The 16,477-nt window shown below is 44.3% G+C and overlaps 1 protein-coding gene across 2 annotated transcripts in view; it reads right to left on the bottom strand.

Annotated features, from left to right (window-relative positions):
* Window positions 1-795: 795 nt before the first annotated feature.
* The window catches only part of LOC116846021, a 37,583-nt gene continuing 21,901 nt past the window's right edge, over window positions 796-16,477 (bottom strand). For both annotated transcript variants that reach the window (XM_032819329.1, XM_032819328.1), the window contains exon 2: window positions 796-7,095. In XM_032819329.1, the coding sequence (XP_032675220.1) occupies window positions 5,187-7,025 (1,839 nt within the window). In that variant the 5' untranslated portion in view covers window positions 7,026-7,095 and the 3' untranslated portion in view covers window positions 796-5,186. The remainder of the gene's footprint in view (window positions 7,096-16,477) is intronic.

Consider the following 16,477-nt stretch of genomic DNA (forward strand, 5'->3'; position numbering starts at 1 on the left):
TCGGCGATGCCTCGATGTATCACAGAACAGAGCTTCGCCGAGGGAGAGAGGGAAAAAGAGACCGCTTCAAATGTTGAGACAGCCCTTCCGAATTTGCGAGAATGCATGCGGTTGCATCGACAACGTCATGACAGATACAGAGTGAATAATGACACAAATACTTAGAAGTAATCCTAAATCTGCCTTGCACAAAATATAAACATGCATTCGTTGCAATATCCGGGTTGGAATTCCTCGAAAACATCCTCGTCCTTCCTTGCGTTGAAATTTTTCGCACAAAATCGACCAACAACAAGAAAGATTACACGCTAGTGATGAACGCGTACGAGGAATGCTATATTACATAACGATAATATACTCAAGACAAATAATATCGTGAAGACAGACTTAGAAAAGCGCTCGAATCTTCCTGATCATCTTTTGTACTAAGAATGTTCGACGAAGCGCGGTCTCGCCAGTAGCGGACTCTTCGTTCTTTTTTCTCTTCACCAAGTTTTACTAAGCTTTCCGTGCACTTTTGCGGGAGGATCTTTCAATGCGGTTTCATCGTATATGAAAAAATGACATTGACATGATTGGTCGTAGTTATGCAAAAATGATCCAACCTACAAGAAATACGTTTTGAGAAAAATAAAGATAAAAGTTTAAAAAATACAAATAGCACTGAAGTTCTTCGCAATCGTTCAAGAAGCATGGTCAATTTTCTTCTCTTTAAAACCTGTATTAACAGTTATTACCTGAAACTTATCTCATGTGAAATACTCAGATTTTTATTCAGAGTTAAATCCAAGTTTTTCAATTGAATTACGATACATATGTGACATTTATATCAGTAATCGCGCGATTCGACTCTCAAAACTCTCATTTAACTATGAATTTAAATCTGAGTATCTCACTTGTGAAACGAGTTTCAAATAATAACTATTAATGCGGGTCTAAAGAGGCCTTTGTTGGTAAGTTTAGCCCTCGAAATGATAAAAGACGCAACAAATAAAAGCGGAAAATAAGCAAAAATTGTTATTTAATTAATTAAAGCGCCCATAAATTTTTAGATCTTTTATGCTTCATGTAGAAGGACGTGTGGACTATTTATTGGTGAGATAAAAACTCAAAAATCATAGGTCTGCGAGTTGAAGGTCGTTCTTGCATAACGTGGCCAATTGTCCTCCGCTGCTCGCGAGCACACGTCGATGCGACAAAACCTCGAGAGATTGGATCGACCTAGTTCCGACTCGAGCGTCTCTAAAGCCGACCCAGACGGTTCGCTCGCCCAGCATTCGGTACAACGCGCGTGTTTAGCGACTCCACACACAGCTGTGCCGTGTGCAATCGAACGTTCGTCAGGCGAGTGTCGACGAGCGAACGACGGGCCCCGGGTCGCGCATAGGCACACAAACTTCACGAGTGAAAATTGGCAGTTTTCGGCCTGATCAGTCTCCGCCCGAGCGCAGATACGATACACCATACCGAAACTAGCTACCGCCGACAACGGCCGACGCCGTCTCGTTCGTCGCTGCGAGATAGAGTTCATAACAAGCGGCTTTTTTACATGCGACTTTTCTGACTCGCAAGCGGGAAAGTGACATGTCCCTGGAGATCTTTCCAGCCGACGGGAGGGCAAGTCCGCGCAGAGATCCGCGAGGCATCCGTGCGACGTTAATACACGTACATTCGCAAAACTACGTGTTATACATCTTCTAATCTTACCCCACTTTGCTTGCTTGCTTGCTTGCTTGCTTGCTTGCTTGCTTGCTTGCTTCCTCCCTCCCTCCCTTTCTGCCCTTCCCCAGCCTCGCTGTCGCCATGACACAACGCGCTTGTGTCTATCGCGTTTATATCGCAACTGCAAATTACATGCGCGCACACGCACATACGCGCGCGCAAATCGCGTGTAATGTTATCTCGTAGCAATTACCGCTTCTGAGAATCGCCTCGGTACCGAACCGCTCGCATATCTCTAATGTAGAGACAGACACACACACACGCTCACACACACGCGCTACTATTCTCTCGCGCACTACGCCGCGCGAGCCGTTAACAATCGCCACGGCCGTATGCGTACGTATACGTTCGCAAAAGCGTGCAGTCACCCACGCCTTCGCATACATACGATGCACACGCGCTTATTTATACGTGCCAGCGCGACACACGCGCTCCTTCTTCCTTCTCCCGCTCCTCCTCTCGCTCCTACGGCTATTACTTCTCCTTCTCTCTCCGCTAAGTCTCCCGTACACGCAATGTTTTCTAGTTATCCTTAAGAGACTCGCTCGGAATTTCGCGGTTTTTTAGAAAAATATATACATATATGTATGTCTTGTGTGTTGTTGTGTGTGTATGTGTGTGCAAACGGGAGTGAGTGTCCGGGCTCATGGGACGCACGTATAGTAACTTTATACCTAACTTTCGTATACGCCTACTGTTTTTTTCTTTTCTTTTTTCGCTTCCCTGTTTTACAACACGGGATCCACGCGGCAGCTTCGACGAGAGACCGCTTTGCTGTCGTAGGAAAGCTCACACGAGCCATCGCATCAACTAATCTCGGGGATCCGAAGCAGCGGCTGAACTCTTGACCGACTAGAGTCTAACGAGTCAATTTGGAATACAGTCAGACTGAATACAGTCAGACCAATCGGCGTATAGGCGCTACGAATATGAAAAGTTTATAAAACCGCCACGCGGAGAAGTGATCGAAGAACGGCGACCCGAGAGATCGCAGAATTGTCAGAAATCTGGAGGGTTAGGATCGAGCAGATTAGTCGACGTTGATTCAAGCTGTGCTGTGCTCATCCTCGAGTGTGACGCACATAAATCTACACACCTAAGTCTACGTTTCGCTTCGTCCAGCTGTCAAAAGTAAAACACAAGGAGCGATTGGCTCACGGAGATTAAAAGAATCGTACGAGATCTTTCCCGATTGTGATTTAAAACACAGCGGATACAGTGTGCGCACGCGCGCGACAATTAGACTTCGCGAGGTCTCCAGCTGCTGAGGGCGCGTCGACGGGGCAAGTGAATGAGCGTTTCCTCATGCGGCAATCGAGAAAGAATTACACGAACGACGGACGTAACACAATCATCAAATTGTCTAATGATTAAACTGCATTAAGCGCGGTCGCGAGACCATCAGTATGATTAAAAACAAAAAAAAAAGAAGAAGAAACACAGAATCTCGAGTTCCTCTAGACTTTCAACGTAAAGGTTATTTTACATTGCAAATTTTTTAATGGAAATCAGCGGATAAGAAATGAAACGATTGATTATTTCCGAGTTCGCTACTCGGTAAACAGATATATGCAAAGAACTGAAAATAATTACAATAATTTTCATTCCTTTATTCATTTTCTCTAATTATTCTTCTCAATAAATAATTGATTTCAGGAAATATTATAATTTGTTATCGATATTCCTCATAGATTTCAAATAATTTCAGATTCGATAATTACAGATTACATGTTACACGACTAAATTATGTAAATGACAAATTATTTCACAAAAATAAACTTTATCCCAAAAATGAATTTTCCAGTATTTTTCTTAGTGTATAAGTAACCCGCTATTTCTAATATAAAAAATTTATCTTTATATACCAAATATATCATACAACACAGGATATAATATACTATACGATATATCCATCATTATTTATATCACATTTAGTTATCCCATATATAATAAAAATCTGTAATCATTTTAAATCTATAAGAAGTATCGATAACAAATTATAATATCTCCTAAAAATTATGCATTAATTGATAAGAACAATTAGAGAAAATGGATAAAGAAATCAAAATTATTCTAATAATTTTCACACCTCTGCTGTCATTCGCATAGCGTTCGGAAGAGAAGGACTCGCGAATTTCTTCCTTCTTCTGCCGTTTGCTAGCGATACGATACTCGCTTGCTCGCGTCAAAGTTCCACGTTGCTCGTCCAATAAAATAAACTTAATGTTACGTCCTCCGTGCGCGAGCTACTGCGACAATTCCGCGATACATAAAGCGTGACTATCTCTATCGCGACAGTACTACGAGAAATGATAGAGAATTGTTCTTCCCTTTTCACAAATAAATACGATCGCTGTAACTTCGAACGTCCATGTGTGGCACGTCGAATATCTCTCATGACCGTCCCTCCTCCTTCTCGTTTTTTAGTATTATTCGAATGGGTATCGTTGTCTAAATATCTCAATAGTACTCGCGAACTATCAAAGGTATAGTTATCGAGATTACGTTCAATCAGGGTATGTAAATGGTACCCTTTCGTATAAACCGTTTCACGTGAACCGATCGACGATCTTGGCATGCTTTCGACGCGCGAGACAAGTCGCGCGCTCTCCTGCCCCTTTGAATGCATATAAGTAGCTTTTTTCTCCTTCGTTTTTTACCGCGAAGTGTTTGGTGATAGAATCCGACGTACGCGTACATGTACATGTGTGTATATATATGTGTGTATCGCGTACATATTCTAATATTATGCCGTGGCGTGCGCCAACTGATTCCGTCCGAGTCCAAGACTCGCGAGTAGCGTACTTTCCCGCTCTCGACGTTTCAAAGATCTCACGCCTATTCTTTCATGCACTTCTCTCGACTTATTATGCTCGTTATTACGTAGTGTATTGTCTCCGATAGATCGGCCGACGGTCGAGATGAAAACAAGTTAACCTGATGTGCCTCGTATTCGCTTTAGCTGCCTACGACGTGTGACGCGCGGAGCTTATCAGTTTTGTTCAAAGCGCCGAAATACGTAGAGTAGTTCTCTCTCTATAACCAGACGCGACCCTCATTGAACTTTAAAGTTCGCGTCAGTCGTTTCACGACCTCTTGATTGAGATATTACACGAATCTATGTGAAAGAAAAGTACCTCGGTATTTTACAAAGCGAGTTTCGACGAAGAGCAATATTCTCTGTTATAATTTGGATTAAGAAACGTATTATCGCGTTCTCCGAACTTCACATTCTCTTTCCACACTCGTGTACAATCTCCATCGTCAACTTGACCTGACAGAGAGAGGGAGAGAGAAAGAGAGACGTAGCCAATCAAATCCATCGAACGAGCGATCTCAAAGAGAGACCTCTCCGCGCGCGCACCGCGTTATAGAAAAATAAAATCTCCGCTTAATATATGTATGTATAGATTTACTGGAAGATAGACGCGTATATGTCGGTCGCGAAGAGACACACCGCGCACTCAAAGCGTATACGGATACTCCGCGAGATAGTTCTTGATTGAGAGCGGCAGGTTGTCTGTAGGCAGCTTGTTCCGGTGCACGGCGAGTCGGGCCAGATGCGACAACGACCTGACCTCTTTGACCAAGGGCTTCGTCAGATAGATCTGACTGTACAGCTGGCCGCTGTAGTCGACCCACACCTCCCGCCGGTGCTCGTCCATCTTCTTCGAGTATTCGACATAGTGCTCCAGCATCTTGATAGGGCAGTCGAAGAGCGGCATCGTCAGCACCAGCCGCGGCTCGGCGTCGAGCCGGAACCGCTCAAGGAAGTAGTACACCCTGACCGACGTGGGGCCTCTGTTGGTCTGCACGGACACGGCGAAGGTATACCTGCTGTCCGAGCTATCCCTCATCAGCCAGCGGCCCACGGGCGCGTTCTTTAGAAGGTTCTCGCTCTGCTGCCAACTGATGCCCTCGTGGTACCAGCCACAGATCTGCAGCAGTCTCTTCACCTCGCACAGACGGTTTATATCCTTGTCTATCAAGTACGTGTCCAAGTTCCACGGGTAAGGCATGAGCCAGGACACCGGTGTGGTCGGCGTGCCGTCGCTCCGCTCGTTGTTGTTGACGATCTCGTCCGGCTGCACGATGCCGCCGCCGTTGAAGTTGTTTCTGACGCGCGACTCCGTCGCGATCATCCGGTTCGACGTCGGCAACGCCGCCGTCGTCGCCGTGATGTTTACCTTGCATTGGCCGAGGCTCGCGGGCAGCTGCAACGTGGCATTCACTTGAATTTGCACACCACCACCGCCCATTGGCTCCACCAACAAGGAGTCGTGATTGTTCTCGAGAGACGAAACGTCGTACGGCCGACCGTGACACTGACAGAGATTCTGAACGGTCCCGCCGTCGCCGTTGCCGCCGCAGCAGCAACAACTGTTCGTCCTTATCGAGCACGGTATCTTCCGCTGCCTCGACTCCATCGTTTCGTTGCTCTCCGTCGTTATCCTGGACAACGATGTCCTCCTGCATCCAGGCAATTCCGAACATCCGCTCGGAGGCGCGACGAGTGTCCGGTGAATATTGTTAGCCTCTGTGTTGTACCTAGACGCTGTCAGCCGCTCATCCTCGGGCGATTTATCTTGCACGAGGCAGCTGCTGTCGTTGAGCTTCGGCCGGATCTCGATGCTCGCTTTCGGAGCTTGCACCAAGATCCCAGTCTCCGTGCTCTGAATCAGATAACCGCCGGACTGTATGCCGGGCGTGGAGATAGTCACGGTGCTGTCGGTGAGTTCGCACTTGGTCGCGACGTGCTGTTCCGTGGGTGTCGTTATCCCATAATCCACGATAACGGGAGAATGCGGCTCGTTCAGCGAGCTCGTCCGCGACGAATGCATCAACGAGGAGGTCGCGTGGCAAGAGCTCTGCCTCGCGAACGCTTGGCTGCGAGGAATCGCGCCGGAGAGTCGCTGTGCGTGATCAGCCATCGTGGTAGCATCGGAGCTGACGATCTCAACGGTAGGAGTGGTCATACCCGACTGAAAGACAGCGGGTCCGTGGACGATCGTGGGCGCGTTTATGAAGGTCCCGTCACCGCTGGTGTAGCCGTGCGGCACCAGAAGGCCGCCGACGTAGCAGGCCGCCGTCGTGGGCGCCGTGGCCGCGGTGGTCGTCGCTGTGGCCGGGAAGCCGGCGTTCACGACTCTCGTCTCCTCGGCCAACATCTCCTCCCTTCGGTTGCAGCTGCTGCTGGTGGTGGTGGTTTCTCCTCCTCCTCCTCCTCCGCCGCCACCGGCAGGCTCGCAGCATCGCGCTGCCCGAAAACGGTGCCGGCAGTTGGGACACATCACCGTCAGCATCGTCGTGGAGTCTCGCACGTCCGGAATCGGAGCACAGCAATCGGCATAACACGTTTACGCCTCTCTGGGTCTGGAAGAACGAAACGGATGGTTGATAGACGATCGGTTCTCGGCTAGGTGTCAATTGGCGAGAATCGGCGTTATTGAATTAATTATCGGCCGCGCTTCTCGGATATAAAAATAGTTCCGTCATTTTGCCTGTATGTGTATGTGTGTGTATTACGTTGTGTACACTCGGCTACTAAACGGTGGCCACACATTTTTCCGAATGAAGTTGCAGCGCCTCTTGGTTGTCACAATTGAGAGACACTGCTGCTGATCGTGCGTTCGCACAGTTAATAAAGAAATTTATTTGAACTTTCAAAGTTTTCAAGTTCGTGATTTAAACTATGGGAGAATAACAAAATTTAAATGTTGCGTTAATGAAATTTATTTTCGCACTCTATACTGTCACTTCAATTCCTGACGTAACTGATTACATGTCAGCAGTATCTTTTAATTTGTGAGAACTGGAAGAGCTGTACACCTTCATTGGGAAAAATGTGTGGCTACCGTTTAGTAACCGAGTGTACACGATCGAAGATCACATCGCGTGGTGGTGACGACAGACAGGGATTAGCTCTCGAGAGCGTATACGTCAACAATTCACTTGTTCGTCATACGTAGAAGAACCTGGAACGCAAAAGTCGTATCGCTTCTTTCTTGATAACACGACGCGGCGGCGTCTAACGATTAATTGTATTCCCGCGGACCGATTATCGCGCGCACGCAGCCGATACCGGGAAGTAATCGTACACGCAAACGCAACTGCTAACGAGTCAACGACGAGAATTTCGATCGGAAGTGCCGGACTTTGCAATGCTAATCGCAGGAACGAGTGTTTTCCCACAAGAAATAAGCGTTTCATTAGACTTTTCGTCTGTACGACACAGGTATAGCAAATTCGAGCTTCCATCTCTCAACTTTGATGCTGAAGGGAAAGAGGAAAGGAAGGAAACGAGAAGGGAAAGAGAGGAAAATTCTAAATTTTCATTTCTCTCTCAACTTTAATGCATAGAAAAGAAAAATATTCTAGTCCTGAAAGTACCTTCATTTTTTACATCTTAAAGTGGGATTGCATAGCGTTAAACGAAAATAAGTTACTCGCATTGATACATTTTATATGTGATTCAACAAGGAAAAATATATTTTTATTATTCAAGAATAATCTTCACGAATGGAAAGGGCAAAATGTTGCATTTGAGAATATGTTTTTAAATGTCGGAAGAAGATATCATTATCAGCAAACTAATCGTACTATACTTTTCACGAGGCTATTATAATTTTCAAATAAAATTGTAACTTTGTTGAAATTCAAAATTTTTAAATTCTTCTAACAAAATTACATAGTTGCTTACATATGAGACAATAATAGTTAATTTGAGTATATTAGTTTTAAATGGATAATAATTTTTTCTGTACTGAAGGGAGAGATAAAAGAGAAGAAATTTTTCCAAATTTTCATTTCCAGCACTCAACTTTGACTCCGAAGAGAGAGATGGTACAGAAAATTCCTTCCCTTCGAGCCTAACAGGTTGGCTATGGTTTATTCTTAAGTAATTCTCCCCCCCCCCCCTTTCCCCGCTTGATTGGCATAAAAAGAATATATTTCTCCATTGCAAAATCCATGCCGAGGAGTCAATCGTTATACTGCAATTGCAGACGTGCATGTTTCATGTATAGCGTTCGAGAGTTCGCATTAATGAAGATTCCTTTGAAATAAAAGGTAATTACACGAGCGATTACGATGCTATCAGACATCTCGTAGAAGAACGAGCGCGTGCTCACAAATTAAAAGAGCATATATGGCGATACCGAAAGGTCATTAAAGCAACCAACCAAGGTACGCACAACATGAACAATAAATAACGGCAAACGATACCGAGAAGCCATAAAATTCGAAGCGACGCGCGTGTCAGTACACTTCTGAAAAATGACATATGTGTCGTTTTGCTCCTTAAAAAAAGAGAAGGACAAGGTGGGAGAGAGAGGGGGGCGTTTCCGTGAACAAGTATAATGCCATCGGTCAGGGCCGGCACCTTTCAAAAAACGAATTTCAAGAAGTCGATGTGTTTCCGAGTCGAGTGGTATGAAAGGAATCTTACTGAAAACGACATTGCACACCGCGGTACCAGGTACTCGGGCGAGTACAGTGGTGATCTTAGAAACTGTCGACAGCATGAGCGCGCTTTCAGGAAACATTCGCCTCACTTGCTCAACATCCTACAGGCAATTAAGCAGATTAAGCGGAAGCGTTACAGTGCCGCCCGAGGTTCTTCCGAGACCGAAATACACGCACTGTCAATGAGACGAGCCTTCTCAAAATAGTGAGAGTCATCGGGCCGACAGATAAATCAGTCGATAATAGTCTCCGTGCTGCAGTCGCAATTATCGATCTCTACCGGGAACTTTAAAGGACGATAAGCCGCAACGCGGTTTCCTCGTATTCATCGCTCGCCAGATGATAATTGCGATCCCGCGGTATCTATGCCGCAGTGCGCGTCACACAATCTCGTAGGAAAGAAAAGAAGGTCCCTCCCTCTTTCTCTTTCTCTCTCTTTCTCCTTCTGTCTGTAAATCCATAATAAACTCTCTGTAAATATGGAAAAAACAGTATGGTTAGGTCACATAAATCTGATTGTGCCGACCAGATTGAATCTGGCACAATCAGACTTATGTGTAGGTCAACCGTGCTGTTCTTTTCCCGTGCAATCTTCCGTATTAGTATTTTTCTTTATTTGTACAGCTCATACAATTGAACAGTTTTGTTTCTTCCATAAATCACAGAATTATGTAAACGTCACTTATCATTATAGTGAATATTTTCTGTTGCACCTTAGGCGACGTGTCCCGGAGCACATAATAAGTATCGCTGTCTCACTCTTTCTTTCTTTCTCTGTGAAACGTTGAAACACACATACAGGATACCGTGCACAAATTTCGCATTGTGCGTTCACTCGTTCACACGTGCGAGAATCAGAGAGGGAGAGAGGGAAAGAGAGAGAGAGAGAGAGAGGCGGAAACGCACGACGGGATTTCGCCACGCGATTCTCGCGATTGCACGAGCTGCGCCGCGGGGAGCGCGGGACGTGGGCTGCATTCGTGGTAATACGTATGTATGTATATCGCGCGCGCGCACGCGCCACAGTACACAATTCTCGGAATAACGAGAAACATCGTATCTACCGACGCAGTTGGCTATACGGTGCGTTGCGCGAGCGACCGACGTTGATATATATTCGTGGACGCACGTGAATTTCATCGCGGTTGATTAATGCCAGCATTGACTATTGTCGCACGGGAGTGAGTGGAGGAGAAGAAGGAGAGGTGTCGGCCTTCATTGACGTTTGAGAACGGCGGAAGAGATGCGAGAGATTCGTACCGAGTCGTGGCCGACTTTACTGACAAATACCGAGTGTGCAATTCGTATTCGCGTTATTAGCCTGAATTCCATCTTAATCTGACCTAGATCCGCGAAGTGCGTATGTCCCCGCGAAGTGCACGCAACGACGAGAACGGCGAACGTCAAGGCGCGCTGTTTACTGTATTCGTATCGGCGACCAAGCGTGTCTCTCTTTCTCTCTCCCTCTCGCTCCCTAAGAATGCGATACAATGCGTTATTAATACGCGGAATTTCATTATGGTTTGACCTACATACATATACACACGTCATGCATATAGAGTGCCGCGGTTAAGCCGAGCGTGGAATAAAAGCGATATCGTGCCTCGCGCGCTCGAACATTCGGATCGCGTCGCGCGCGATTTGTGCCATCCGTGGATTGGAGAGATTCGCCGAACCCTGAACGCGACCGCCACCGCCACCGCCAATCGAGGTCGGCGAAGATTGAAAGATTATAAATGAAAATTTAGCGCTCCTCTATCTCTCTTTTTAGCATCATAGTTGAAAGATAAAAATGAGAATTTGAAAGTCTCCTTCTCTCTCAATCTTTCTCTTCAGTGTCAAAACTGAGAGATGGAAATGAGAATTTAGAAGTCTCCTTTCTTCCATCTCTATCTTTCTCTTCAGCATCAAAGTTGAGAGATGGAAATGAAAGTTTAAAAGTCTCTTTCTGTCTATCTTCAATATTAAAATTGAGAGAGATGGAAATAAAAAGTTAGAAGTCCTCTACTCTCTATCTCTCTTTTTAGCATCAAAGTTGATACAGTTGAGAATTTAGAAATTTCCTTCTTTTTACCTCCATCTTTCTTTTCAATATCAAAGTTTAGAGATAACAATTGAAAATTTAAAAGTCCCCTTTTCTCTATCTTTATTTCTTCCTTTAGTGTCAAAGTTGAGACATGGAAATGAGAATTTAAAGGTTGCCTAATCTCTCTCTTCGTCGTAAAAATACAAAGAAATGAGAATTTAAAAGTCTCTTCTCCTCTATTTCTTTATCTTCGACGTTTTCGAGTCGCTTCTTCTGTCTCTCTCGACCGCGTCAAAGCCGACGCTCGAGGGCACGATGTTGGTTCGTTGGCTGGCCTGGTTGGTTGGTTGGTTCGTCCGTTCGTTCCACTCGCCCGCGCGGCGCGCTTAACGACGTCCTACCAGGAATCTCACGGTGGCAAACTTTTTGTCCCTTTTCTCCTTACGCGGGGGCCACTTCGGTATCCTGAGCGAATTATATAGAAATAATTACGCCGTCTTTATGCAACAGCATGGTGGCTTTCCGGGAATACCGACGAGGAGGGCCCAAAGACTCGCGCGCATGCAGCTGTCGTCCGTCGTTCGCGACGCGACGCGAGAAGGGAGGCAGACTAAATTGCACCGCGATGTGTGTGCGTATATCTACGATGTGTATGCGCTACTCTAGGTGACCATCTGTGGGTCGCCGATACAACCCCGTTTTCATCCTTATTATTACGAAAAGCCCTTTTCTTATTATCTTTTCGCCTTCTGACGACTCGTCTCTCAAATTATCGTCACGAGCGTCTCCCTTTTTCTTTCTCTCCCGCAAGTGTTGTATCGCGTTCTCCAACAGAGTCCCAGGAAAATTATATACGTGCCCGTCACTATTACGCTCTTGTCGCCTCCTCCTCCTCCTCGTCGTCGTCGTTGTCATCGGTTGGACTCACGACAACGCGGTGCACCCGCGGTAGACGTACATTCGCGCGGCCGTCGTAGCTCGCCACGCACGCTCTCTCCTCTCTCGTGCATGAACTCCGTGTGTCACTGATTTCGAAGTATTCGAGGAGTCGCCCGAAGGCGCGCTTCCACGAATCGTGGACTCGGCGGCCCTCGAGCGGCCGAGTGTCGCAATGCCAGAAGGCCGAGAGCCTCCCGCGAGCCACGACGACGACGGCGGATCTCTTTCTATCGGATTCCTCCTCCGTGGCGAGCGCTCCGCGCGCGCACACGCACGCACACCACCACCATCACCACCACGGCGTTCCGTTTGTTCTTTCACGCGGGGCTATTATTGCCCGCCGGAGTGGTGGAGCAGCACGCGGCGACGATAACGTGCCACGTGAGTTTTCATCGAAGATGTAAGGCACACGTCCAGGTTTCCCGCGGGTTCGTCGCTAGCGCGTCGTGAGCGATTTGTGTTTTATTGGACTTGACTTGCAATAAATATATAGTGAGCCTCTTTTAGCATAGAAGTAAATTTGTGGATGAGATAAGGATGTGAGGTAGTTATTTTAAAGAATGGAAAATGGATGGAAGAATGGATGTTTTGGAATGTTAATTAGCTGCTTTTGTAAACCAAGTCCCCTTCTTGGCTATTGTTTATGTATAGCTGAATGGTAATAAATTATATATATATATATATATATATAGTGAGCCTCTTTTGCTCTGAATCCCAAACTGCGACGTTATTTCTGACGAAAACGTTCTCCTCGTTATCAAACGTCGTGATTCCTAAGTTTTTCTTTTTTAAGTATACTGAAAAGAAGTAATTGGATTGACAAAATCGGTGATCATCCGCTTTCATCGAAATATTGTAATTATTTAACAAATTACGCGTAAGTGCAACAATAAGTTGCGTTGATATAGTTATTGACCAAATCGCAATCATTGATATATAACACATTACAGCAACAGTATAATTCGTTCAATCGACTAAACGTTTACTTGAACGAATTTTGTACGTCCAAGTAAAATCTCAATCACTTTTTTCAGTGCAAAATATCTGAAAAAGTTTCGTGTGCTAAAACATTAAATTCCTTTTTTTGCTTAAACTATTGCATTTGTTTTTAATTTATAGCAAATACAAACGAAATTTAAATATATTTTGTATTACATTTTTCAAAATTTAAAGAAAACAGTACTAAAGAGAAAAGAAATCTAGATATACTTATTAAAATCTAGGCAGGTCTATTAAAAAAAATTCTACGCCCTAGGAGGGGTCACGGTCATTTTAAATCATCACTGAACAAGTGTTATTACTTCTGGCAGCACTCTTGAACGCCTTCTTGTCTGGGATAATCACGGTTTAGTTAATTTATATAGAAAAATTAATTAATAATTCATACAGAAACTTACGAAGCACATCCTAACATCCATTGTAGATGTAGTCTTAGATCGGATCTTAGAGAAGCCATCGTGTACCATGCGAGGAGGTTAAAGCTCACGACGTGCGTGCGTGCGTGTTTACACGTGTCGCGTGTATGTGCAGCGAGTATGCGCGTGCGTCGTGGTGGTGACCGACAGCTGTGTACGAACGAATATTCATTTGTTGAGCTTAAGTCGCCTTTTTATGCACGACTCCTCTTGTCCCGTAGGTACTAATACGCGTCGACAATTGTCGTATGCATAAAATAGCGCCGTGTATGCATGAAACCCCCAACCACCTTCGGACGAGTGTATGTACGCGTGCAATCGTTTCTTAAGAACGCCTCGACGCGCTTGTCATGTGCGCGGTAATACGGCATTAAAAGCGAGGCGCTTACTTACTATTGCTCATGCATTTCCCGAGCTGTCGCGTCGGGTTATTTTTGCCGCCATATTGGCGCGCCATCGATGTTGGTATCGATGTTAATATCGCTGATGCAATCATCGAGTCGAGATCGACAAAGACGCGACACGGTGAGACGCGGTAAAGGAGAAAGTACGTAGGAGCATCTCGAGCGGAAGTTACTCAAGCTTCTTACTCCACATTCGTCTAATGTAGTTTAACGTAGTATACGCGAGAGCGTGAGAAACAGCCGGACGGCACATTCTCGTACGACGCAGAGAAAGAGATTTCTTTTAATTCGGTACTCCTATGATACTCTGTGATATCGACTTGGATCTGTCACATTGAAATAACATTATTTATACCCAATAAATATGACAGTGCAATGTTTCTTGAACGCTAAAAACCTACGTTACGAAATAAGCAGGAAATAATGCAGTTCTGAAGTACGTTACGAAAGTAAGCAAGAAGTATCGTCACACGGAGAAAAGAAATTTGGCTTTATTAAGACTCCTGGCTACTGTAACCATCATGATTTATGACGTCAGAAGAGCGTGGTAATGTATGTATCTAAAATCTCTACAAGCAGCATGTCGAAATAAATAATCTAAAATTAAGGTGACAAAATAACAAGGAAATGTAGCTTAAACAGGAAAATTGCGCACTCTAAATTTGCGTGGAATTTGAGTGGAATATCACTCAAAACTAGTGGAAAGTAGCAATATTCTCACTATTGAGATGATAGTGAAAGTACTGCCGCTCTAAATCGCAAGAGTGAACGTTTCACTCAAGCTTAGAGTGGATTCTCGCTCCATACAAGCGAATGTTGCAATCGATTAGAGTGAATATGACGATGGAGGACATCAAATTTACTCTTCAATTTCGAGGGCAAATATTTACTCAATAATTCAGAGTGGAGAGTTCACTCTACATGAAATTTCACTCCAAAAAATTCAGAAGACATGCCACATTAACTTTACGGTTATTTGTTAATTGTTAGAGCAAAAAGAATGTGTCCGAAGTATTTTCAAGAATACGCTCAATTAATTGCAAGTATCACTTTTTAGATATATCTTTTATTTCGATATATTTTGTAGAAATTTTGGGCGAGCATTTACTCGCTTTTAATGTCATCAATCAAGAGTTCCATGGCGAGTAGCCAAGAGCCTTGGACGTAAAGTGTAATTTTAATGAACGAATCAACGCGTTTCAGTTGAAGGATACCAAATTGCTGTGGTTCTTATAATCCAAATTTGGCTCGAAGAACCGGAAATTCCGTCAACCAAGACTCGTTGATTACAAACACAAACTTCATGTTAATACAATCAAATTTTTTCCCCGTGCAGAACTCAATTTTAAAATACGTTATAAGAATAAATAAAAAGAAAAACGTTACAAGAGATACATTATTAAAGTAAACAAAATATATCGCCAGAACTTGGCCCCTATTCGATCAAATTTAATCATATTTACATCAGTTTATTTGGAGCATTCTGATGATCAGATTTCTTGGAATTCAACAGGTCCAAAGAATATTTTTCTCTGTGTACAAGAGCGCGACACTCAACAGCGAGAGAGTCGCAATAAATCAGCGACGTTTCTAAATAAACTGGGGTTTTGCGAAAATCGAGAGAGTCATGCGCGAGCAACAGACGCGACAGCTAGATCTCGAATACGCGGAACGTGCGTAAATCTTTCGTAAAAGATCATCAAGATACATCGCGCAAAGGATTATACAACTTTCGACGTAGCAAATATTTGCTGCCGCCGCGATAACTGGAAACGGTGATTTAATCTCGCGTGCGCACGCGCTCGCTCACGCCGCGCGTGTACGACCGCGAAAGTTACGAAATACGCGAGAGAGACGTATAATAACGCTAACTAACGTCGACGAAATCATGTCGATAACGAATGACGACAAATGTTACGATTTACGAAATAAAACGCAGATAAAAGCGCACTATATAGAGACAAATATAAGTCAAATCTGACAGTAATTTTACTAGTCGATTTGCAAAGGTTGCATCCCTTATTAGTTCATACAGAAGGTTCATATTTATCATATAGGATGTGATACGAGATAGAAATACGAAAAAGATATAAGAAAATTTATGAAAATTTACTAGATATAATATCACGCAAAATATAATATGAAAATCTGAGATTAACTTCGAGTATATTTCTTGCTGCATCGATATGACACGGAACTTAAAACAATTTATGTAAATTAAATAATTAATTCAATAATTAAAATAATTATGAAGCTTCTTTATCATCTATTATCGTAATAATAAATCGTGAAAGTCTATTTGGGAAGGTACACGATACGTCGCGAGAGAGAACTCGACCGATTTTTGTCGAGACGGAATGCGTGCTTGGATATTTTTAGATTTATTCGAGCGATAGACGTTGAAATCCTTTTACAGCCCGTTACGTGACTTCGCGAATTGGCCGATTATCGCGGCACCTGACACGTTAAATCTGACACGTTTCGTGTGTGAACATTAAAACGTCGCG

Source organism: Odontomachus brunneus, unplaced genomic scaffold, assembly GCF_010583005.1.
Source record: "Odontomachus brunneus isolate Ranch 3 - 2012 unplaced genomic scaffold, Obru_v1 Obru_scaffold_060, whole genome shotgun sequence".
In the NCBI taxonomy this organism is placed as follows: Eukaryota; Metazoa; Arthropoda; class Insecta; order Hymenoptera; family Formicidae; genus Odontomachus; species Odontomachus brunneus.